Below are 24,854 nucleotides of genomic sequence, written 5' to 3'. Positions count from 1 at the left end.
CTCTCTTGCTTCTGTTTTCACTATCGTTAAAGTATTCAAGCTCTCAAATACAAAATAATGATATTTAGACCTCAAAGGGTTACTTTGGTCATAATTTCATTATGTGGCTTAAATGACTGTTCCATCTATTAGTAAGCTTAGGGCAACGGTGTCAAATTTTCTCTTAAAATTGGTTTTACCTTTATACTTTCCTGTTTCAGTTTGTGAATCCGTAGGAACACAAAAGTAATCTTCCAAAGGCAACACCTCCGACTTGAATCTGACCCCGGTACTCCCAAGAACTAAAGACCAAGGTCTAGACCTTGCTAAAGACGGTACAGGTGAAGGTCACGAAGATTTTGGGAGGCCCTCATATTGACATCGGGTGTTACCATTTTTGTATGGTAGTTTATGCAAGAGATGAAAATCAAACATAAAGTGTGCAACATTACTCTTTAGAATTTTTGGGCGAAGACTTAAGAATCACTACAACTAATCTTTGTTGTAAAATGTCAGTTGGTGGACTTTTTTGCCGTTTCGGCCGTCAAAACTGTCTCTGGGTAACTGATGTAAGGCGATGGCTACAAGTGATAGTATTGACGATTTAGTACAGTCTGTGAGCCTTTACGTACCAAGGCCACTGTTGTTGCACGGATATATATTACCTTTTTTAATATTGTATGGAGGATGGGCTTGGGCATGGATTTTCATATATGGCTGGGAAGAATACTTCGAGGCAGGACTCATCGCCTTGGCAGGTCTTGGGTGTTTGCAAGTGCTCACCTCTTTATTTTGTCACTGGTCCGTCCATATACGATGTCTCCTTACATGTCGCAAGGTAAATTTTCGTTTTAAATGTTTATTTGGTTATTATAACAGTATGTTTAGAACCATCTGTTGTTGGGTTAAACCAAACAGCTTTCGGCCAGAGTCGAGTCTGGACCGGTATTTCCTTTTGAGGATTGCCTTCCCTTCCACCTGTTCATGAACATTGTAGAGGCGCAGCCGTAATTTGTTATCAGTATTTGGCCTCCCTGGCACGGGCAAGAAAGAGACGAAAAAGGACACCCCTGCCTATCCGTAGCTGGCCGGGAGTTGGGTGGGTAAAAGCTCCATTTAGGCCTAGCATTTGGAAGCCAAAATTTAATTTGCTTCAGAGGTAGCGATACTACAAAGGCAAGATACCAAACGGGGAGTCTGTAGGATGACTTGCATTGGCTGTATTGCCGCTGATAAAGGACGCCTGTATTTCCTTTGTTAATTCTTGAGGGTCCAGAGGCAGAACCCCCGCCCCCCCTCCTTTCCCTCTCCCAGCTAGGTTAGGGCACATTGCCCTGGGTACAGTAAAGTCAAGGGAGGGTTTGATTAGCCTAGGTAGTTGACTGTCTTGGAATTTTGATTATTTTGGTCATGAATTAGCCTATAACCCATGTCACAGACTATAGTTGGTGTTAGCTGATCTGTCATCAGAATATTGTCTAAAATAAACATTCGGTAGAACTAAGTAGTAGCTCTGCGGCGGAGACTACCTTCTAACTTGACTTTTTTTACAGTTTTTTGGTTGTTAATTATGGGTCTACCTTCAATTTTTGTCGGAATGAATTAACCTGTAATTAACCCCTGAAGTCCACCCAACAAGGTGTTTCCATATGCGATCTTCACAAGACAGAGCACAGGTACTTCTGTTTCGAACGGTTCATATCCCGTCCGGCAAATGCAATAACTTGTTAACATATGGGTAACCTCGCCCCCCCAGGCCAGGGAAACTCCATTTGGTCGACAACAAACAAACCCACCACCAGTATCAGAAGCCCAAAAAGTGTAGAAAAAACCAGTTTCCAAGGTAAAAACAAGCGCGGAGCTGATACTTAGAATTACCAAACATTCTGCCATGGCAAACTTCTTATGATATCTGCTGCTGATTGGCATACTGTAATTCCATTTTATTTGAATGTACAGAAACAGACTTTGAATTCCTACCGGAGCACTTATTTATGTGTAAGACAAGGAATTATAAAAAAAAAATCCAAAAATAACTTTGATAATATATTTGCTCTTGTCAGTTATTACAGATATACCGGGTCTATAATGATATAAAAAATGCCAGTGTGAACTACTGGTAAACATATAAAAATCACCTGAAAAGGAGATGGCTGCAGGAAATTATCTAACATTCGGATTCGGAGTTTCAGCTTTTGTCCCACTGTGCCATTCTGCATTCATATAATATAGAATTTCTTGTTTTATTAGACAATGTGTATTATGCAAGCATCCTTTTAAATGTATAAAGCTATTGTAAATGTGCCATAAGACTTGACCATACAATTTTTTTAAAACAAATCGTATAAGCATTTTATAACCCACAACCATTTTAATGAGGAACAGTGGTCAATGCATAGGTTTTTTACAGTTTCCCAGTCAGACTACTGTCTACATACAGTTTCAGTTATGCTCTTTTTTTCATAGATTTTTCTTTGATAAAAGACGTTGTCGTTATGAAACTGTGGAGAGAGGGACAACTGGCTCGGTCACAATTCTCAAAATTAATTTTTGGTTCGAATGTTGCGTAATCGCCATTGTCTTCCCTTCATCTGTAGATTACTTTTTGGATGAAAGTATAAGCAGAAATTACATCATAAGAATAAGGTGGATTAGACCTATACTGCAGTGCACTGGAGGTGGATGGTAATACCACAGTAGCCCCTAAAAATTCTGATAGGAGAACAATAGAGAACATGCTGTTAAAGCCAGGCTGTTTTTTAGGGAAACTGTGTGTATATTAATTCATAAAATGTTGCAAAAAAGCTTTATTCCAAATGAAAAATGACACTATTGATGTGCTTATCCTTTATGAGCCTGAAGAAGCAAAGTATTTAAATGCAGTCTCATGATTTTAGTATCCCAGTGATGCTATAAGGGGCACCTCATTTCTAATGTTTTTATATACATTTCTGCATTTTATCACATTCAGCAATTTACCAACTGCAGACCCAGAAAACCATATAACCATTGTTGAGCTCTGACGACTCCTTCTCTGTTACTAAATCTTACCATCACTGAAAAGTATTTGTTAGTCCAAATAAGGGATATTAAAAATCTATTATTGGAGACACGTTTAGAGATGTATGTTTTTTCTACAATATGCTGAACTATGGAACGATAGTGAAGACTAATAAGTGAAAAGGAAAATCTTGGCTAAATGAAAATTTTATGAATTTTTCAATGAGAATTAACTTATTAAAGGTTATAGTATGTTATGTAATATTACAATTTTTATATGAAAAGTACTGAATTTTGTTCTCTCTCTCTCTCTCTCTCTCTCTCTCTCTCTCTCTCTCTCTCTCTCTCTCTCTCTCTCTCTCTTTTATTTATTTTTTTTTATTTTATTTTTTATTAATTTTTTTTTGTGTATCACAGTCATCCTATTTGACTGGGTGGTTTTTATAGTGTGGGGCTCCAGGTTGCATACTGCCTCCTTAGGAGTCCATCGCTTTTCTCACTATGTGCACTGCTTCCAGTAGCACACTCTTCTGCATGAATCCTGGAGCTACTTCGGCATCTAGTTTTTCCAGATTCCTTTTCAGAGATCTTGGGATCATTCCTTGTGTTCCTGTGATTATGGGTACAATTTCCAATGGCATATCAAATATCCTTCTTATTTATGTTTTCAGGTCTTGATACTTATCAATTTTTTCTCTTTCTTGTTTTCTCTGGTGTCCCATGGTATTGTGACATCAGTGATACATTCTTCTATTGGCACATATCACCCTATCTGTTCTGATACCATAGTCCCAGAGGATCTTTGCCTGATTGTTTTCTGTCACTCCCTCTGGTTGGTGTCTGTACCACTTAGTACTGCAAGCTAGCTGGTTTGTTCCTACATGATACACAAACCATCGGTCCTTTACTTTAGGAATTACTTTCGGCTGTCATGCGTTGCAGACGTGTTTTCGGAACTCTTTGCCTGACAGTTGTTAAGCTCTTTATTCCTGGTGGGATCTTTTTTATCATTTTCTGTATATATAGTGTGTGTGTGACATTTATTAACATACAAACCCACGATTTTTTATAGCTTTGCGTAGGCTGTCATCCCCAGCGTGTGTCTTGGGGTCAGCGGCTAGGGGTGTAACAAGTTTGCTCCCCTTTTATTGGACCTCACACCCTCTGCTTGTACAAGGGCTTGACTGTATCCCTATTCTGACTTGTGCTCAGTGTTGCTCTTCGCCACTTCGCTGTGGACAAGTTTGCCGGGCATCGTTGGAAAGTTTTTGCTTCTGACAGCGACCTTGGTAGCTGCCCCTTCGTCGTCATTTCTCTCTCCCAGTAAGCTTTCCCTTCTTGCTGTCTCTCCTTCACCCTCTTCGCTCATTTGTCGGTCAAAGATGGTTGGGGGGACCTCTTTTCAGGGGCCTCCTCTTGCTTCGTAGGGTAATTCCCCTCGGAGCAAGAGGAGTCTCCCTCCTCTAATCATCTTTGCTTTTTTCTTCAGGTTGACAGTGATTATCGTAGGCGCAGCAGTAGATGGGTGGTTATCTCACTGTTGTACAGTATATCTTAGTCTTGAGGAGTTTCCCTGTAACACTCATACTGTGGTTACTTTGGGAACGACCGTAGTACCTTGGTGGCGATGGCATAGGTCCACGTCGGTGTCTACGATTTCCGTATATCTGTGGTCCTGTCTACTCCTGCTGTGTTTCCTGTCTTGATTGCTCCTGTTGCCCTGGAGACCAGTCACTGGGGAGCTCCTGCTTTGCCTGCTGCCCCAGCTGCCTGGTTGCCCTTGTCACCACTTCTGTTCCTGAAGCTCCTGCCAGCTGGGGCCACTCATGTCGTGCCTCCTGCCTCAGCCTTCCTGGTCTCTCCTGTTGCTTCTCCTGGTGTACCCATAGCATGGGCCGCCCCCGTTGCACTTCCTGATTTAGCTGCCCCGGCAGTTCCTATGTTTCCTGACCGCCATCCTGTAGAAGATGTTGGAGAAGAGATCGAGGAAGAAGTCGTGTGAGATGTATTGTCTACAATTTGATTTTCGACCTTGGCTTCTGCTGCCTTCTCCCCTTCTTCTTCTGAGGCTCGTTGTGAAACATTGTTCAAAACAGCAGCTGAAGAAGAGGAAGGCTGCCTCTCCCTCCCTTAAACAGTCCCGCCTTGGGCCTTCTAAGGGGCTACCTCCCTTCACAGGGAGGCAGTGGGATCTCTCAACGACTCTTCCCAGCCTTCGGGCTCAGGAACCAAATCACTTACCCCAGGGTCTTGCATTTCGGGAGTCGTGGGCGCGCATACTTTGGTTGCTCTCCCGTCACCATTCTAGGAGTTCGCTTCTAGACTGGTGCTGTGTCGGGTGCTCAACTTTGTCAAGTCACACCGAGTGCTCGAGAATCTTTGGAGTCTCGTGCATCTCGAACTGATGTTGGAGAGACCTCTCATTGTCTTGGTTCAGGCACAGGCAAGAGAAAGAACCAAGACATGCAAGTGTCTTAGTTCTTCCTGCCAGTACTGAGTTTTGAGTGCTCGGTCAGTTCCGAACAGTGCTCAAATCAGTGCTCTGTCAGGTTCCCAGCCTGGTGTCTCGGTCCCAAGGGCTCGAACACCTGGAGAGGCAAAGAGAGGAGGTTCCCTTCAGAGGTCCTGCGGGAACTTCTGAGGGACTACCTCTTTTTGGAGAGGCAGTGCGTTGTCTCGTTTGGCTCTTCCTGGCCCTTAGGGTCAGGAACCGATTCACATTCCCCATTGGGGTCTCGTGTCTTGGGGCCCTCAAGTGCGCAACCTTTCAAGGCCACGCTCTCGATTCTAGTTCTTAGAACTCAGTGTCTAAGACTGATTCTATTCCTGTCCCTCCTTGGTTTTCTTCGGAACCCAAGAGGTGCTTACTGCCGATGATTGTTCTTACGAGATTCGGGAGTCTCGGCAAGCACTTGGACTCGTTGGAATCTTGAGCACTCAGCGAGCACTCAGAGTCCTTAGGATCGCTAGCGCTCGACTAGCGAGTCATCAAGTATCTGGGATTCTGCAGAATCTCGGCCACTCCCCAAACTGGTACTATGGAGTTTGCTCTCCAGTCTGGTTTAGGCACAGGAAGAGAGAAAATATCAAAACATTTAGATGTTTTAACATTGCCTTCCTGCTTTGTTTTGAGTGCTCGATCAGTTCCGAAGCTCGTGTCTCGAACTCTTGGGTTCAAGCACTCGGGTTAGCAGACAAGAATCCCCCTTAAACCTTCTTCTCGAGGGGCTTTGGCCTCGAAGGAGATTAAAGCATGTCTTGAGGACAGCACTTGTTCATGGCCAAGCTTTCCCAGTTCTGTTCAGCTCAGCCAGCCACCAATCATGTTTGCATGATCGGTTCGGATTGGCTTGGCCTGCTCACCCAGCCACTGATTGTGTTTCAAGACTGGCTCGGCTTGCTTGCCCGGCCCGTGATCGTGTTTACATGATCGGCTCAGCTCATGCAGCTCAGCTTGCACGCCCAGTCCCCAATCGCATTTACATGATCGGTTCGGCGAACCAAATGCTGTCGAGGTTCTCCTTCCTTCGGGAGACTCAGCTCAAGTGAACTTTCTCTGTTCAGGTTAGTGCTTTGCCATGTCATTAGTGCTCTCCTTCTTCCTGGCTGCCATCATCACCTCTGGTTGATGATCACTCGCAGTCGGCCTCTCCTGCTGGTTCTTCTAGCAGGACAGGTAAGAGTGCTTTTTCTCTACTCCTCTTCCCTCAAACCCTTTCGGTTGCTGCCGGGGGATGCAAGTCAGAGAGAGGACACCAACGAGTTTTGTTCCTTAACGGAGTTCCACCACAAGGATCTACATCTCAGGCTCGGTTTTTGGATCGGCTTGCTGTACATCTGAGTAGTTGAGGAGGGTTTTCTAGGTTCTGGTGAGGTTATCCCTCCAAGAAGAGATAGGGAGTGTTGCACCCCAGGAGGACTCGAGAGTCATCTTCTTTGGCTTGTGGACACCTCTTTTCGCAGAGATCTTCACGCCAATTCGTCAACACAGTGATCTCAGGGCGAAGACCATGGCATCTGCTGTGAATACTCTTCACTGCTTCTTGTAGGGTTTTTGCTGGGGCTGCCATGGTGTCTCCCCAGGGAGTCTCTTGATGAATCTGTGATCCTTCACTTTTTCAAGGCTTTGCCTCCTCAGATGCGATCATTCCTGAAGAGGTCTCTGCCTTCTAGAGACTATTCCATTCTGTGGGTGGGTTCACCTACCCAGCACCAGACAGCAACCTGTGGGCAATTCTGATGCTAAGAAAAGGGATACTGTACTGACTCTGATCCCCAGTCTAGTAAGTCCCAAGTCATCACATTCCCTCAGGAACGGACCTTGACTCGGTTCTGCCCCCCTCTTTCGCAGAGTAGGTAGATACCGCAATAGTCAAGGAACGTGCCAGGGCAACTGCCTTGTCCTCCAGACAGTGGCAGTCTAGCCCTTCCTCAGCCCCTAAGAAGTCAGGTTCTGTCAGTTTCTAATCACAAATGCACTGCATCAGAGCGCCCGTTGGCGCCCAAGCTTCCTTCCACTTCCGAGCACGCTTTAGTGATTGAGCACCCTTCAGCACCCGCACATTCATCCAGACATTCTCAGCATCCTGATATATAGCAGTGACAGTTAATCCTTCAACCTGTAAGATTTCAGGTGCCAGAGAGCCCTGTGGCACCCAGATGTTCAGTAGTGTCCGACCGGCCTGTAGCTCCCTAGCTCTAGCAGTGCCCAAGCTTCCAGTAGCTTCTCAGCGCCCATTGGCACCAGAACTTCCTTCTTTTCATCGTTCAGCAACGGCTTCTTCTCTTGCGGCACTGACTGTTGTGGATCCAGCTCTGGCTCCCATCCAGCGATGCCTGGACGACATCTTGAGGTTTTTGAAACCTCATCCTCCTCCTGCCAGCACTGTAGGTATGCCTTTGTCTCCTGTATCGTCAGCCAAAGATGAGGTTCAAGATCCAGAGGAAGAAACTCCTACTTCTGCATATACAGTGCTCTTACATTTCCGTCTTAGAAGCTTTCCCAAATTTTTCTCACCAGCGGCCCCATCTTCTCCAGCTTCCACCTTTCAGATGTGCAGTCTGTCTTCGTTCGGCGATGGCTTCTTCTCTTGTGGCACTGACTGTTGTGGATCCAGCTCTGGCTCCCATCCAGCGAAGCCTGGATGACATCTTGAGCTTTTTGAAACCTCATCCTCCTCCTGCCAGCACTGTAGTTATGCCGTTGTCTCCTGTATCATCAGCCGAAGAAGAGGTTCAAGATCCAGAGGAAGAAATTCCTACTTCTGCATATACAGTGCTCTTACGTTTCCTTCTTAGAAGCTTTCTCAAATTTTTCTCACCAGCGGCCCCATTTTCTTCAGCTTCCACCTTCCAGATGAGCAGTCTGCCTTCAAAGTCATCCAAACTTCCTAAAATGGTGCTATCTACTTCGGCTAGAAAGGCTATGAGTGAAGTCGAGTGCTGGTTAACAGATGAGAGAACAGGGAAAGGCCAAGTTCTGCTATCCCCCTTCATGTTTGGTAAGAAGAAGATACTTGTAATATTGTACTGGAGAAGCTCCTTCCCTGGGTGTGGCTGCTTCCTCCCAGGGGGACTTCTCGGGTCTCATTGAGTCCTCTCGCAGTTTGGCATTTGTAGCAGCTAAGGTAATGTTTTCGTCCTCTGAGCTGGACCACTTAAAAATATCTTAAAAGTTTTTGAAGTAATCAGTTTCTTGGATTGGATTGGGCAGTAGGCACCCTTGCCAAGAAAATCCAGGGCTATCCTTTGGTTCCTGCGGACCTCTCTTTGGATTTTCGGGGCATGCTATCCTGCATTGATAGAAGGATAAGAGAGGCTTCTCTAGAGTTAGTCTCCACCTGTTCAATAGGCATCTTAAAGAAAAGAGAGCTTTGGTGCTCTTTTACCTCAAAAGGGGTTACATCAACACAGAAGTCGGCCTCGCTCTTCTCCCCTCTAGTGCATGACTTCCTTTTTCCACAGTCGGTTGTTAGTGGGATCGCCTCAGACTTACAAAAGAAGTCTACACAGGACCTCTTATCACAATCCTCTAAACATGCTAGGGAGATTCCCTCTTTCAGTGCCGAGTCATCCTCGTCTTTGCAGCATCAGCCCTTTCGAGGGGGTAGGCAAAAGTTTCAGTCAAGACCTAGAGCTAACGTCCATTTTTCCTCCAAGACCATCAAGAAATCGTCACCCAGACCTTCCTCCAAGAAGTGAGGACAGTATTCCCCGTGCAGCAGTAGTAGGTGCCAGGCTCCTTCATTTTTGGGAGGAATGAAGCAAGAGAGGAGTAGACCAGTGGGTTGTGAAAAGCTACTCTATTCCCTGTAAAGAATATCTGCCCTTAGTCAAGAAGCCCATCGCCTTAACTACTTATTCGATAGGCTCAAAAAGGTTTCCTGCCCTATCGAAGGAAGTTTTATCCCTTCTTCTAGAAAGGGCAATAGAGGAATGCATGAATGTAGAAACAGAGGGGGTTTTACAGTTGCCTATTTGAGTCCCGAAGTCTTCAGGAGGATGGAGACCAGTGTTAGATGTCAGCGTTCTGAATGTCTTCGTACAGAAGACAAATTTCAGATTGGAGGCGAATCCCTCGGTTCTTGCATCCATTCGTCAAGGGGACTGGATGGTCTCCATAGACATGCAAGATGCGTACTTCTATGTCCCCATACATAGACTCGAGGAAGTACCTCAGGTTCGTTTTTCGGGTCCAGATATTCCAGTTTCGAGCCCTATGCTTCAGACTTTCAACGGCCTCCCAAGTTTTCACCCATGTTCTTGCTCCAATAGCGGGTTGGCTCCATCTAGTGGGCGTCAACATTGCTCTCTATTTGGACGACTGACTAATACTGTACTGTACATTCTCCGACGAAAGAAGGTTGCATGGGGGACATTCGAAAGACCCTTTTTTTTAGCAAAGGAGTTGGGACTGTTGATCAATCTTCAGAAGTCTCAACTGGTTCCGTCTCAACAGATAGTATATTTGGGAATGACTGAATTCTCTTCTTTTTCGAATAACTCTGAATTCTCTTCTTTTTCGGGCTTTTCCATCCCCCAAGAGGGTGGAGTCCAGTCTAAGAACAATAGACAAATTTCTCTCCCTGTAGACTTGTTCAGCCAACAAGTGGATAAGTTTCCTCAGGATGTTAGCCTCCATCGAGCAGTTTGTCTCCCTGGGGAGACTTCACATACGAGTACTTCAGTTTTTTCTCAGAGACAACTGGGACAAAAAGAAACATCCAGACTTGTTCATTTTTCAGGACATCAAGAAGTACCTGCTTTGGTGGAGGTCTGTAGACAGGTTGCTAGAAGGAAAGTCGCTCTTTCCTTAGAACCCTGACCTGAGCTTATATGCAAACACGTCCGATTTAGGTTGGGGAGCTCTCCTAGGGGACAGGGAAGTCTCCTGGATGTGGTTACAGGAACAGAAGAACTGGCACGAACTGAAAGCATTCAGCCTGGGACTGCAAGTCTTTGCATCGGAAGTCCGAGACAAGACCGTTGCAGTGCACTCAGACAATACAACCGCCCTGTCCTATATCAGCAAGCAAGGGGGAACTCATTCCTTCTCCCTTTGCAAGGCAGCGAAGGACCTTCTTCTCTTGGCTCATCAGAACCAGACAAGAATAGCAACAAGATTTGTACAAGGCAAGCTGAGTGTCCTAGCGGACCAACTAAGTCGTGGCAACCAAGTGGTACCCACAGAATGGATTTTGGATCCATTGGTCTGCCTAGACCCTTGGAAACTGGGGAAGGCCAACAATAGACCTACTTGTGACCTCCAAAAATCACCGTCTTCCTCTTTATTGTTCACCAGTACCGGATCCCTCGGTATGGGCAACGGATGCCATGCTTTTAGACTGGTCCGACAACGACCTTGATGCCTTCCCTTTGTTCGGGATGATAAGGAAAGTGATAAACAAGATCTGATCTCACAAGAATGCCTCGATGATCCTCAAAGCCCTTTTTTGGCCACTAAGGGAATGATTCCCAGACCTGAAAAGTCTTGTGTCAACTACCCAAGACTGCTCCCTCAAAAACACAAGCTTCTCAGACAACCCCATCGCAGACGATTCCATCAAGGGTTATCTGCGCTATCTATGTCAGAATACAAACTCAAGAAGCTCCTCAGAGCTAGAGGCTTTTTGAGAGCAGCTTCAGAAGCTGTCTCGAAATGCAGGCAACAGTCATTGTCCAATGTCTCCAAAACAAGTGGGCTATTTTCTGCACTTGGTGCAAAAGAAATCACATCTCATCTAAAACATTTGTGACATAGATTGCTGATTTTTTGTTGTTTCTGAGAACTTCTAGGGGCTTATCCTCTTCAACTATAAGGGTTACAGAGCTATGTTGAACTCAGTCTTCAGACCTTGGGGCCTGGATCTTTCCTCAAATCAGGACTTACCTGATCTTATTAGTTCTTTCGACACTAAAAGAAAGGATATAGAACAAGTGTCATGGAGCTTGGACGTTATACTTAAATAGCTTTCTGGTCCACCTTTCGAACTTCTTGGCTCTGCTTCACTAAAGGATGTAACCAAGAAGGCCCTCTTCCTCGTAGCCTTAGCTACAGCCAAGAGAGTAAGCGAGGTTCAGGCTCTTGATAAAAGAATCGGTTTCTCTAATGGAGATGCAATATGTTCCTACACCCTTGGTTTTCTCGCAAAGAATGAGAATCCGGTGAAAGCTTGGCCTCGTTCTTTTAGCATTAAGAACCTAATACAAGTAGTAGGTTCAGAAGACAAGGAGAGAATCCTCTGTCCAGTGAAGGCAGTTAAATTCTACCTCCATAAGACTGACAAAATAAGAGGTCCTTCCAATAACTTACGGTTTTTGGTGAAGAACCCCTCACAACCTCTCTCGAAGAATACCCTCTCTTTCTTCCTAAGAGATCTCATTCGTGAGGCACATTCCCAAGTAGGAGAAGAGCTTCTCCCTACTGTATTTTGAAAGTGAAAGCTCACGAGATTAGGGTCGTGGCGACATCTTTAGCATTTAAATATAACCTCTCTCTTTCTTCCATTCTCCAATCCAAATATTGGAAATGTAAGTCATTATTTAAATTGCACTATTTACGTGATGTTGAAACAGTTTTTAATAATTGCAGTAAAGGACAATAAGTTGAAAGGCCTAGCACCACTCGGCCGTTTCTCTTTCTTGATGGCTTTGCTTTATTTATATATCCATCATGTTCCATATTTTCGTGATTCAGTTATACATATACTTACCAAGTAATTACAGAATGGAAGCTCTCCCTCCTCCCCTCACATGGACATTATGGCATAAACAAATTGAGGCGCTCTGCTGTGTTGTTCCTCTCCTTCCCTGAAAGTGGGCGGGGCTGGTTACTTACACCAAAACAAAACAAAAAAGAATTGCTACCACGAATTTTCAAATTTTAGCTGCTGGTTACTAGAAATTGATAGCTATGTAATTACTTGGTAAGTATGTCTAAAACTTTATTTTATTATATAAAAATGTCATTTATATATAAGTAACTTACCAAGTAATTACATAGCTATAGTTTCTAACTAGTGGGGCAGCTTAAATTCAAACTTCACAGTAGCACCTCGATTGGTTTGTGGAGGTGACCAGTCTTGGCCATTAACGGAAATACTAGGAACAACTTAGCAGACAACCTCATTCTGTTTCTGCCATGCTTGATGTAAACATCGAGTACTTGCAGTAGCTTTGTTCATTATTTTTATATAATTAACTTACCAAGTAATTACATTGCTGTTGGTTTCACTCGCTCGGCAGCTAAAATTTTGAACTTCGTAGGTCATGCTATTTTGTTTGGCTAGATGACTAACCCCGCCCACTTTCAGAGTAAGAGATGAACTCCTAACAAAAGGATTCAATTTATTTCTGCTGATTGATGTCTGTACACAAGCTTTTAGCAGCAGCTCTGATTTTGGAATTCATTTCCAATTGTCTTTTCATCGATTTGGTGAAATATTCTTGCCTTGATAGTGTTTTGGCATTCTTAGATAGAGTCAGACTATGTATTTTCATTATTGTGACTACTTGGTTAGTTGGACCTATACCTTATTCACTGGTTGTAACTTTAGTTGACTTGTTTGCAAAATGTCAGACTCAAGTTCAACTAGCTTTAGGTATTGCAGCAAAGGCTATAATACGCATCTGACCAAGGAATCTTATGATTTTCATACTATCTGCACAGAATATAGGGGACAAGTTTGTTCAGTAGATTTAAGATGTGATGAATGTATTGACTGGGACAGTAAGAGATGAAAGTCTTTGAGATTTCATTTAAATAAACTGGCTAAGGATAAGAAGAGGAAGGCAACTGCTAGAAGTATTAATAAGTCTTTAGCTAGTCAGGAATCTCCTAATGATCATGATAACGATAATGCTAACGTCGATATTGAGGTTCCTGTAATTTCTGTTGATCCCATCCCCAGTTCTCCTTCTGTGCAACCAGCTCCTTTACCCAGCTCTCTCGCTTCCGAACCCAACCCCATTGCCAGCCTCGTCTGTTAAGGTCCTTAAGGACAATAAGAGTGATTCTGAGCATCCAGTAGCGCCTAGTGCCAGTGTAGTGTCGGTGAAGAAAAAAAAAAATACCTTAGTTTAACCAGACCACTGAGCTGATTAACAGCTCTCCTAGGGCTGGCCCGAAGGATTAGACTTATTTTACTTGGCTAAGAACCAATTGGTTATCTAGCAACGGGACCTACAGCTTATTGTGGAATCCGAACCACATTATAGCGAGAAATGAATTTCTATCACCAGAAATAAATTCTCATAAGCTGTAGGTCCCGTTGCTAAGTAACCAATTGGTTCTTAGCCACATAAAATAAGTCTAATCCTTCGGGCCAGCCCTAGGAGAGCTGTTAATCAGCTCAGTGGTCTGGTAAAACTAAGGTATACTTAACTTAACTCTTATTCTTCATTAGCCGGTCGGAGACTCAAACTCGGGTCTAGCAGAGTGCTAGCCAAGACCTCTACCAACTCGTCCAACGAGGAACTAGTGTCGGCGAAGAGCCCGAAAGCGCCTAGTGTTAGTGAAGTGTTGGTGGAGGAGGTGGCTGCCCATCCCGCCGATTCTCCTAGGCAAAGGTCGCTGTCACACTCCCCGAAACCTGGGAGGAGTCAAACTGGTAGCCTAAGGGAGGTCGGTGGGGTCTGCCCACTGGTAGTTGCCCCCTTGGTTGGAATCTCAGGTTGCAACAATTCCACCGTCCGGCTGATGAAGAGTTAGAGGAATTTATTTCTGGTGATAGAAATTAATTTCTCGCTATAATGTGGTTCGGATTCCACAATAAGCTGTAGGTCCCATTGCTAAGTAACCAATTGGTTCTTAGCCACGTAAAATAAGTCTAATCCTTCGGGCCAGCCCTAGGAGAGCTGTTAATCAGCTCAGTGGTCTGGTAAAACTAAGGTATACTTAACTTAACTTTTTGCAACCAAGAGCTGTAAAGTCATCTGTAAAGTCATTTGTGAAGTCTCTGCTGAATGCGTTATTTGTAAAGTCTCTGCTGAGAAGTTTTCTGTGGAGACGTCCCATTTTCTTTGCCTCTACAATTACTCACGCTTAACGTGCCAGGTCACGCAAATTCAATCATTTAAACTATGTATATAATTGTTTACCTGTTGTCAATTGTGTATCGTGTATTTCTTCTTTCACAGGCATCAAGATTGTATTCAATTTCAGTTCTGTCTATGTTCACGTTGTAAAGTGTACTCGTTCGCTGTATTTTATTGTTAATTATTATCGACCTCAGGTCACTTATGCTCCCATTGTATTCTGTGACACGAGGCCAGTCTGCCGCTATATAAACCGCCTGGATCTTGAATAAATCAACAGTACTCTTTTACCTGCTCTCTCTCTCTTTTTTTTTTTTTTTTTTTTTTTTTTTTTTTTTTTTTTTTTTGCACTCTTAAAGAGCCCCTGGAAGGGCGTATCCTTGGATGTGCTTTGTCTTTTGTCCAGCTCTGATGAGTCTTCTCCCAGGCGACAAAAATAAGAAGCACAAAGGTAGTCAAAAAAAGAATCACTGAAAAGACGCCTAACAGATTCATCAGAATCTATTGATGATGGTAATGCGAAGACAAGGTTCAGTAGAACCAACAAGGAAGACGTCAGCGTAGAGCTCAGAAAAATTGAAGTGTCACTTGAGACACACCCTCCACCATCTGCCTTTTTGGAGGTAGGGCCAGCACTCGCTGGCCCGGTGCCAGCTTCTGTTGATGCCAACTCCTCTTTGGAGGACACTGAAGGAAAGGATGTTGGCTCTTTCAAGGTGGTTGTTCCCCCCAAGAAGCAAACAAAACTGCCCATTAAATTGCCTTCCCCAAGTAGGAAAAAGAACCCTCCCAGTCTTGTAAAAAGGAACCATACTGATGGTCCGTGACAGAAATACATTCACTTCCATAATTCAGTGGAACTGTCAGGGACTCCAAGCAAAGTATGAGGAAGTGAAGCTTTTGCTCTATGAGCATTCTCCTGTAGGGATATGTTTGCAAGAGACCATGCTAGGTGAATATACCCCTTGTCCTGGGGAATATGTTCACTTCAGAACTGAATTTGATTTGGAAGTGGGAAATCATGGTGGATCCCTCATCTACATCTGTCGAGATACTCCACACTACAAATTAAAACTAAATACTCCACTTCAAGCTGTGGCTGTACGGATTAATTTAAGAAGGCAGTATACTATATGTTCCCTTTACATTCCATCCAATAGCCATGTCTCCCAAGAGGATTTAATATCCTTAATGTGGCAACTACCAGAGCCATTTCTTCTTCTTGGTGATTTCAACAGCAGACATCCATTGTGGGGAGATGTAACATCAAACCAAGAAGGGAATATGATGGCATCTATTGTAGAAAATGAAGATATAGACCTTCTTAATACTGGAGAACCTACCCATTATCACATTCAGACTGGCACTGTCTCCTGCATTGACCTTTCAATTTGTAGCTCCAATTGCAGTGTTGATTTTAATTGGAGAACAAGTGATGACTGGCATACCAGTGACCATTCTCCAATTATAATCAGCACCAATGATGGTCCACCTATCCCAAGATCACCACGATGGTGCTTAGAGAAAGCAAACTGGAAAAAAATGTAAAGATTTGAGCGAGTTGGAAGGGGATGCTAAAGATTTCTCAAGTGTAGGTGATGCCATCGATCTCCTCAATGGAACCTTCCATACTGCAGGCTTACATTCAATTCCTCGAACTAAAGGACTTTTCAGGAGACGGCCAGTTCCATGGTGGTCAGAAGAATTAATGCTGCTACATCGAGCTACAAGGCCATCATTGACCAGGTGCCGTAGACATTGCACCGTGGATAATGTCATCACTTATAAATAGTGTAGGGCACGATTTTGAAAAGCTATGAAAGCTGCCAGAAGACAATCATGGGCAGGATATGTACCCTCTATTAACAGCAGAAGACCAGTCAGCAGCATTTGGAAGAAAATAAGAAAAATTCAGGATAAATTCACACCCAATCCTCCTCCAGTACTTAAAGTAAATAATAATCATATCACTGATGCCACAGAAGTTAGTAATATATTTTCTGAACACTGCTCGAGTCACTGAAAAATCAGATAGTTCCCCAGAACATCATTTCAGAATGATGGAAGAACAACAGTTACTTAACTTTTCATCAAACAAACCTGAATCTTACAATATGCCTTTTTCTGAAAGGGAATTTGACTCTGCTTTAGCCAGGAGCAAGAACACTGCCCCTGGCCCAGATGAGATTCCTTACGAAATGTTTAAACACATTTCAAGGAACTCAAAAATTTTTATAATCAATATTATCAATAGAATATGGGATGAAAGCAGCTACCCTAGCATATGGGAATTGGCAACCATATTACCATTCCTTAAACCTGGAAACGATCCTCTGTATGCAGCAAGTTACCGCCTCATTGCGTTAACTTGCTGTTTGTGTAAAATTAATGGAAAAAATGGTAAATGTAAGGCTGATGTGGTATTTAAGAGCACAACAATATATTAACACTTTCTCAGTGTGGCTTTCAAAAGTGCACTCCACACTGGATATCTTACTGCAACTTGAAACCTGTCTGTGAAGCAGTTGCCTCCAAACAACACCACGTGACAGTGTTTTTTGATATAGAAAAGGCATATGACACTGCTTGGAGACATGGAATTCTGAAGACAATGCAGAATGGTGGTCTACGAGGAAAATTACCTCTATTTGTCAGATCATTTTTACATCGTAGGTATTTTAAAGTTAAGTAGGCAGTACTTTATCAGAGAAAAGGTGCCAAGAAGAAGGTGTTCCCCAGGGCAGTGTTCTCAGAGTAACACTTTGCTCTGGCCATAAACAGTGTTACATCTGTTATTCCAAAAGAGGTCTTAAAGACGTTATTTGCGGATGACCTGTCAATATCTTTTGCTGCCACTCGGATGACTGAAGCCGAAAGAAAGTTACAATTAATTATAAATAAAATAGTAAGTTGGGTTGAGAAACAGGGTTTTAAAATCTCTGTAAGTAAGACTACTGCTGTCCACTTCTGCCGGATCAGGGGAGTACATCCTGATCCAAACCTCTATTTGTATGGCCATAGAGTCCCATGTGTAGAACAAGCGCACTTCTTAGGCCTAGTTTTTGATAGCAGAAAGACTTGTCCCCCATATCAAACAAATCAATGCAAAGTGCCTAGAGGCTCTACACATCTTGAAGGTGCTGTCTCACACAGTTGGGGAGCTGGTAGAAATCTTTTACTAAAGCTTCATAAAACCTTAATCTTATCAAAGCTATCATACGGTTGTGAAGTATATTCTTCAGCCTCTTCGTCTGACTTACAAATTTTAGATTCCGTTCATCATTCAGGCATTCGTATAGCCACAGGAGCTTTTTGTTCATCACCAATATCTAGTTTGCTAGTTGATGCAGGAGAAATGCCCCTTGAACTCTATCGTCAGTCATCATTCCTTCAGCATATCCATTTCTGCTAAGGTATCTTCTTGCTACTCTCTGAGTTTCTTTTCGCCTGCAGTGCCTTCTTCGCCCACTTCTGCTTTTCTTATGGAGTCACAGTCTTCTGATTCTTCGAGGCTGCCCAAGTTAGTGCTTTCTTCTTCTGCTAAGAAAGCCTTCAGTGATTTGATGGATGGCTAGCAGAGAAGAGGGATCAGGGTAGAGCCATCTTCAGCTTCCCCCATTCCAGATTGTCTAAGAGGAGACAGTTATCTTATGGCTCCTTCCCTGGGAGTTTCTGCCTCTTCCCAGGGGACTTCTCTGGGCTGATTGATTCTTCTCACAGATCTGCTTTTGGGTCAATGAAAGATTATGTTCAGTTTGTCAGAACTTGCCCGCCTTCATAAGAACTTATTTAAAGTGTTCGAGGTTTTGAGTTTCCTTGACTGGCCTGTGGGCTCTCTAGCCCGTAAGATTAAGGACTACTCTGTTGTTCCTGAAGATAGTGCCTCCGACTGGCTGGGAGTTTTCTTGTGCATTGATGAAGGGATCAGGGATGGTTCCCAGGAGTTAGCTTCCCTTTACACAATGGGAGTCCTTAACAAGAGGGAACTGTGGTGGTCCTACACCTCTAAGGGAGTAACTCCCTCACAGAAGTCAGCACTTCTGTTTTCCCCGATGGACATTCACCACTTGTTCCTGCAGGCCACAGTTCTGGAGATTTCTTCAGATCTTCAGAAGAAGAGAACGCAAGACCTTCTTTACCAATCTTCTAGGTGGCCTAAAAGAGATGCCCGCTCATGCCTCCAGTACAGTCTCCCCGCTGCAGACTCGGCCTTCTCGGGGCAGCAGACAAAGCTCCTTTTCTAGATCCTGTTCTTCCGGCAGGTTCGTCTCCAGAGCCGTTAAGAGATCCTCATCCCATTCTGCTTCTTGCAAGTGAGAATTTCGTCCTCCGAACTTCTGTAGGAGCCAGGCTCCTTCTCTTCTGGGAGAAGTGGAGAGAGAGGGGCCAGAGCCCTGGATTGTCAGCATTCTGAGGGAAGGCTATTGTATCCCCTTCAAAGAAAAGCTACCTTTAAGCAGCTCTCCAGTAACATTGTCAGCCTCCTCCAAAGGCTCAAAGAAGTCTTTGGCCCTCTCAGAGGAAGTATCCCTTCTCAAGAAGGTGGCTATAGAATTAGTAGAGAATGTGGGCTCCCCGGGGTTCTACAATCACCTTTTTGTGGTCCCCAAAGCTTCAGAGGGTTGGAGGCCTGTCCTGGACGTCAGCGCATTGATTGTCCTCATTCAAAAGACAAAGCTCAAGATAGAGACAAATCGAACTGCATGCCATCCATTCGCCAGGGAGACTGGATGACATCAATAGACATGCAGGATGCGTACTTCCATGTCCCAATACATCGGGAATCGAGGAAGTTTCTGAGGTTCATGTTGAGAACAAAGTGTTCCAGTTCCGCACTGTATGTTTCTGGTTATCGACGGCGCCTCAAGTGTTTACCAGAGTTCTCGCTCCCTTAGCGAAATGGCTCCATTTGATGGGAATCAAGATCTCTCTTTACTTGCAAGGTTGGCTACTTCGGGCCCAGTCGAAAGAAAAATGTTCAGAGGACCTTCAAAAGACACTTCTCCTAGCCAGAATAATTCGTACTCCTGGGCAGGCTTCATATGAGACTGCTCCAGTTCTTCTTAAAAATCAGCTGGAACAGGAAAAAATACCCAGACTCTTTCGTGTTCCGAGTGACTCTAGAGATAAAAGGAGATCTGTGTTGGTGGAGCTTAGGAGGAAGGTTGTCACAAGGGAAATCGCTCCTTCCATTGAACCCCAACGTAGACTACTTCTCAGATGCGTCAAACCTAGGTTGGGGAGCTCTGTTGGGGAACAAGGAAATTTCAGGGACCTGGTCCCCGGAATAAAGAAATTGGCACATAAATGTCAAGGAATTGAAGGCAGTTCATCTGGGGATACAATTTTTCAAAGAAGTGTGCAACAAGACGATCACAGTGTACTCCGACAGTACGACTGCCATGTCATATATTAAAAACCAAGGGGGGACTCACTTGTTCTCTCTTTATGAGACGGCAAGGGATCTTCTGCTTGGGCAGAGCATTTTCAAGTTAAATGTCTTACATGCTTCATTCAAGGGAAGTTCAACGTTCTGGTGGACGAACTAAGTCTCTGGAAACAAGTGTTACCCATGGAGTGCACTCTGTATCCTCAGGTTTGCTCATATCTTTGGAAGTTATGGGGGACTCTGGTCATAGACCTGTTCACGACTTCAAGAAACCATCGTCTCCCCCTGTTTTGCTCGCCAGTTCAGGATCCTTTAGCATTGGCAACCGATGCCATGTTCAGGACTGGTCAAACAGTCACCTTTAAGCTTTTCCCCCCTTTCAGTATGATAAGACAGGTGATCAACAAATTCCAGGCTCACCAAAATCTGTCAGCGATCTTAGTGGCCCCCTTTAGGCCAACAAAGGAATGGTTCTAGGTCCTTCTCACTCTCCTCGCAGACTTTCCAAGGCTGCTCCCTCAAAAACCTCATCTGTTAAAAAACCCCACTTATGGCACTTTCATCAGGGGTTGTCTACTTTGGCCATGACAGGCTACAAACTATCAATAAACTTTTTTAGAAAGAAGGGGTTTTCAAGATCGGCTTTGCAAGTTGTTGCCAAATGCAGGCGGCAGTCCTCTGATAGAATATATCAGGCTAAGTGGACAATTTTTAGAGAATGGTGCAGAAAGCGCAGAGTGTCGTCTTCTCAGACATCTGTAGCTGAAATAGCAGACTGTCTGCTGTATCTTAAAACCGATAGAAACCTGTTATCCTTGACGATCAAGGGTTGTAGGGCTATGCTAAGCTCTGTCTTCAGACACGGGAATGGACCTTTCCTCTAATCAGTATTTATCTGATCTAATTAGATCATTCGGCACCATGAGACAGAAAGAGGTAGCAGTAGTGCCATGGAACCTGGATGTGGTCCTTAGATGGTTGTCTGGGCCTCGATATGAACCTATTCATTCGATTTCCCTAAGAGATCTAACTAGAAAGACCCTTTTTCTAGTCGCTTTAGCAACTGCAAAATGAATCGGTGAAGTCCATGCAATAGACAAAAGAGTGGGTTTTTCCTAAGGGAATGCTGTCTGTTCCTCCTCTTTGGTATTTCTAGCCAGGAACGAGTCCATTTCCAATCCATGGCCTCGTTCCTTTGCAATTAAAAATTTGTCTTGAGATTGTAGGCCCAAATGAGGAAGAGAGTGTGTTGTGCCCTGTGAGAGCTTAAAGGTTTTACCTTCACAGAACGAAGAAGATTCGTGGTCCTTCAAACGCCTTATGGTGTTGTGTTAAGAATCCTTCTCAGCCACTTTCGAAGAATGGCCTGGCATTTTTCCTTAGAGACCTCATCTCGGAAACCCATTCTTCTGTTGAAGATGAGGTTTTTCCATTGTGTAAAGTGAAAGCTCGTGAAATTAGAGCTGTAGCCACTTCGTTGGCGTTAAAGCGTAATTTGTCCCTCTCCTCTATATTGCAAGCGACTTTTTGGAAATGTAAGTCGGTTTTTGCAGCATGTTATTTGAAGGAAATTGGAACAGTTTACAATAATTGCAGTACTTTGGGTCCATTTTCGGAGGCTGGCGTGGTGTTGGGGGAGGAAGCGTAGGAAGCAATCCTTCCTTCCCTTCTTCGCCTTGATTTGAGGTTGTTGAATTTTTAAGGAGCCTGCGGGTACAGTGTACCAGAGTGCCCTCCAGTCCTTCGTGGTTTGGCAGTGTTTTTAAACTTTTTATGGTATTAGGTGACGTTTATTTCATTGTTGTATTTTCTGTGCTGCTCCCTGGGCAGGGACAACATTATTACCTTTGTCAGCAATTGAAATCATCAGGTACTGCTAGTATAATATAGTAGGAGAGCCACAGCTATACCGCCATGCCACTATACGACAAGGAGAGAACGCCAATAGAGGCATTACCTTCCTGCAACAGCTCCCCAATCAGGTAAGGAAACAACAGGCATTTTTAATGCTAGCAGGCTTTTCTATTCTCAAATTCATTACCATTACTAATGTTTTGGTGTAGATTTGTTCATGCATCCCACCTCCTGTCAATGTGGGAATCAGGAATGTAATTACTTGGTAAGTTACCATTTCTCAGCTACCACTCTGTTGGCCGCGAGTTCGAATCTCTGACTGGCCAATGAAGAATAAGAGGAATTTATTTCTGGTGATAGAAATTCATTTCTCGCTATAATGTGGTTCGGATTCCACAATAAGCTGTAGGTCCCATTGTTAGGTAACCAATTGGTTCTTAGCCACATAAAATAAGTCTAATCCTTTGGGCCAGCCCTAGGAGAGCTGTTAATCAGCTCAGTGGTCTGGTTAAACTAAGATATACTTAACTTATATAAAAATAACATTTTTGTGATAAAATAAAGTTTTATATATATTTACCAAGTAATTACATGATTGGAGCCCTCTACCCTCCCCTCACATGAACATTATGGCCTAAACAAATTGAATCCTTTTGCTAGTTGTTCCTCCCTTACCCCGAAAGTGGGCGGGGTTAGTCACCTAGCCAAACAAAATGGCACGACCCATGAGTTTCAAAATTTTTAGCTGCTGGTTAATAGACACTATAGGCAATGTAATTACTTGGTAGGTATATATAAAACTTTAATTTATCATAAAAATCTCATTTTGCCTCTGTTAAACAAAATTTTATGTATTTACTCAGTTTGTTGTTAGAAATTTCCTAGCTACTAACTTAGAGGAAATGTGTCTATTCATGTTCTTTGTCTGTTTATTGAAGGTTTTTGGTATTAAGGTGTAAGACGAAGGTTGAGAGAAATGTGATTGTTGCAAAGTAAGATTAAGAAAGGTAATTTGAATAAAAATTTAAAAATTTATTAGCCAAAAAAAGTTTTGTTGCACCTAAAGAAAGTATAACAGTAGTACTATCTTCTGATGTTTCAAGTAGCAGGTGTTGACTCATCCTTCACGTTTACTTTACTTTTCAGGAGAGCAACCCCAAAATAGCAAGTTTAGCCAAAGTTGTGCCAACACCCAATAATGGATCAGCTGAACTCGTTAAAGTGCACAAAATGTTTGTAAGTAAAAACTAGAGTTGTTTAAACACAAACTTATTCTATGTTAACCAGTATGTGTGTCAGTGCATTTACTAATAATCCACAAAAGGAGAGGCACCTTTTACACCTGTCTGATTATGTATCGAGATCTCTGAGGACTCCTAGTGGTGTGGAACCGTTCATTTCTTTTGGATGTCTGATGTTTATAACACCTCTTCAACTTGTTCCCCAGATCTTATAAATATCCTTAATTGTTTTGGTCAGTGTTTAATTAGCTTTCTTTCTAAGACAGTTGGATTGTTCTGTAAGTGATATCTTGGTCTTTCCCAGGAGAGCACTTAGAAGGGATTTTTACCTTTGAACACCCCCTCAATGCGGGACCACCTTGACGTGGTGAGGGGACTCTTGAACCCCAGGAATTTGTTCCCAGGTTTGAGTCTAGGAGTCTCATATATTATTACACATTTCTTTGGACTAATTTTGTGGAATTTTCCACTTTTTAAAAAATTTGTTGGGCCTGTTAAATAGGAAGAGATATCTTAGCTGGGACTGTGTTTATATCCAAAGCTAAATAGTGAGAACTGTGGTAGGATCATCAACTACCCGATAATGTTCGGACCTGAGAGATATCAGATTGATATCTCAAGGGCGGAACTATCTCTGCGGGGCTGGGCCATGGATCCCTGTGGGGTCTGGCTCTGGACATAGGACTCTTGGCATTCTATCCTGTTTGCCCATAATATGATTAGGGTGGGGATGATTGTATTCTTGTAATACTCTCAGTCCTAGCAAGCAGGTTTGGCTTACACTTGGGCCACTCTAATTGTATTGTGCCACCCCTTGTGGGGTAGGGTAGAGTAGGGTGCAGACATTTGGGAGTCAACTCTCTCTTGTGCCATTAGTGGAAGAATAAACTCCATGGAAGGCTAATGATATCTTTTTAAAGTTTTCAGGTTTGTTATTTTTTTTTATTCAATCTTTATGAATAGTAAGAATAAAGAGTTGAGTACCCCTGGGCCCTTTGATGTTACTGTTTTGGAACAGATGACGACCTCTGCACCCACCTTGGAGATTGAAAATTCTCCAAATGTTGACGACCCATGCAAGAAAAAGGATATCCCTGTGAAAAAGGACCTGGCATTGTTACAATGGAACCATTCTCCTTTGAGCCAGATGTTTCTGTGCCTGTGTCCCCATCAAAAAATGGAACAAAAAATAGTTCAAACTTTTCAACTATGGGCCCTTTGGAGCCTAAAAGAATAAATAAAAGAAAATATAGACCTGACTCAACCTTGGAAGACTGCAGCTACAACTGAACAGCTAGTGGTCAGCCTTTGGAGCCTAAAAAAATAATAAAAGAAAATATAGACCTGACTCAACCTTGGAAGACTGCAGCTACAACTGAACAGCTAGTGGTCAGCCTTGAGACATACAAATTGTCTGCCAGTCCCAGTCTCCTGGGTGGTAGTAGCAGACCTCAGTTGGTTGGGGAATCCAGGAACTTTGTTGCATGAGTTCCTCATATGTTGCGCATTGTAGAATGATTGTTATTTAACAGCACCTGAAAAGAATGATGGGGTGCCAAGTTAAAAGATTTAACAGTATCAGGAAGTGGACAACAGAGGAAGAAGGCATGCAAATGAAGCTTACGAAATTGAAGGCAGTAATCATGTCCCTTTAGGCCAGCTCATGCCGCCTGTTATGCAGGGTTGTGAGTATGATGTTGAACATTTCCACCATGATGACGTATCTGCTTAACAGGGTAGGCTCAGGATTGCTGTTTGTGTCATCTTGCAGTGGACAACATTTTTGGGGAGAGAAACAAAATGTTGGATTGGCTCTGGGAAACGCAGTGTAATCACTGACAAGCTGGACAGATAGA

General features: G+C 43.4%; 1 protein-coding gene across 1 annotated transcript in view; it reads left to right on the top strand.

The window, feature by feature from the left end:
• The first annotated feature begins 255 nt into the window (after positions 1 to 255).
• The window catches only part of LOC136833926 (endoplasmic reticulum transmembrane helix translocase), a 250,579-nt gene continuing 225,980 nt past the window's right edge, over positions 256 to 24,854 (top strand). Inside the window, exons 1-2 of the mRNA XM_067096210.1 lie at positions 256 to 817; positions 22,904 to 22,993. Of these exons, the coding sequence (XP_066952311.1) occupies positions 557 to 817; positions 22,904 to 22,993 (351 nt within the window). The 5' untranslated portion in view covers positions 256 to 556. The remainder of the gene's footprint in view (positions 818 to 22,903; positions 22,994 to 24,854) is intronic.

Source organism: Macrobrachium rosenbergii, chromosome 4, assembly GCF_040412425.1.
Source record: "Macrobrachium rosenbergii isolate ZJJX-2024 chromosome 4, ASM4041242v1, whole genome shotgun sequence".
NCBI classification, from domain to species: Eukaryota; Metazoa; Arthropoda; class Malacostraca; order Decapoda; family Palaemonidae; genus Macrobrachium; species Macrobrachium rosenbergii.
This window is presented reverse-complemented; position numbering and strand designations above follow the sequence as displayed.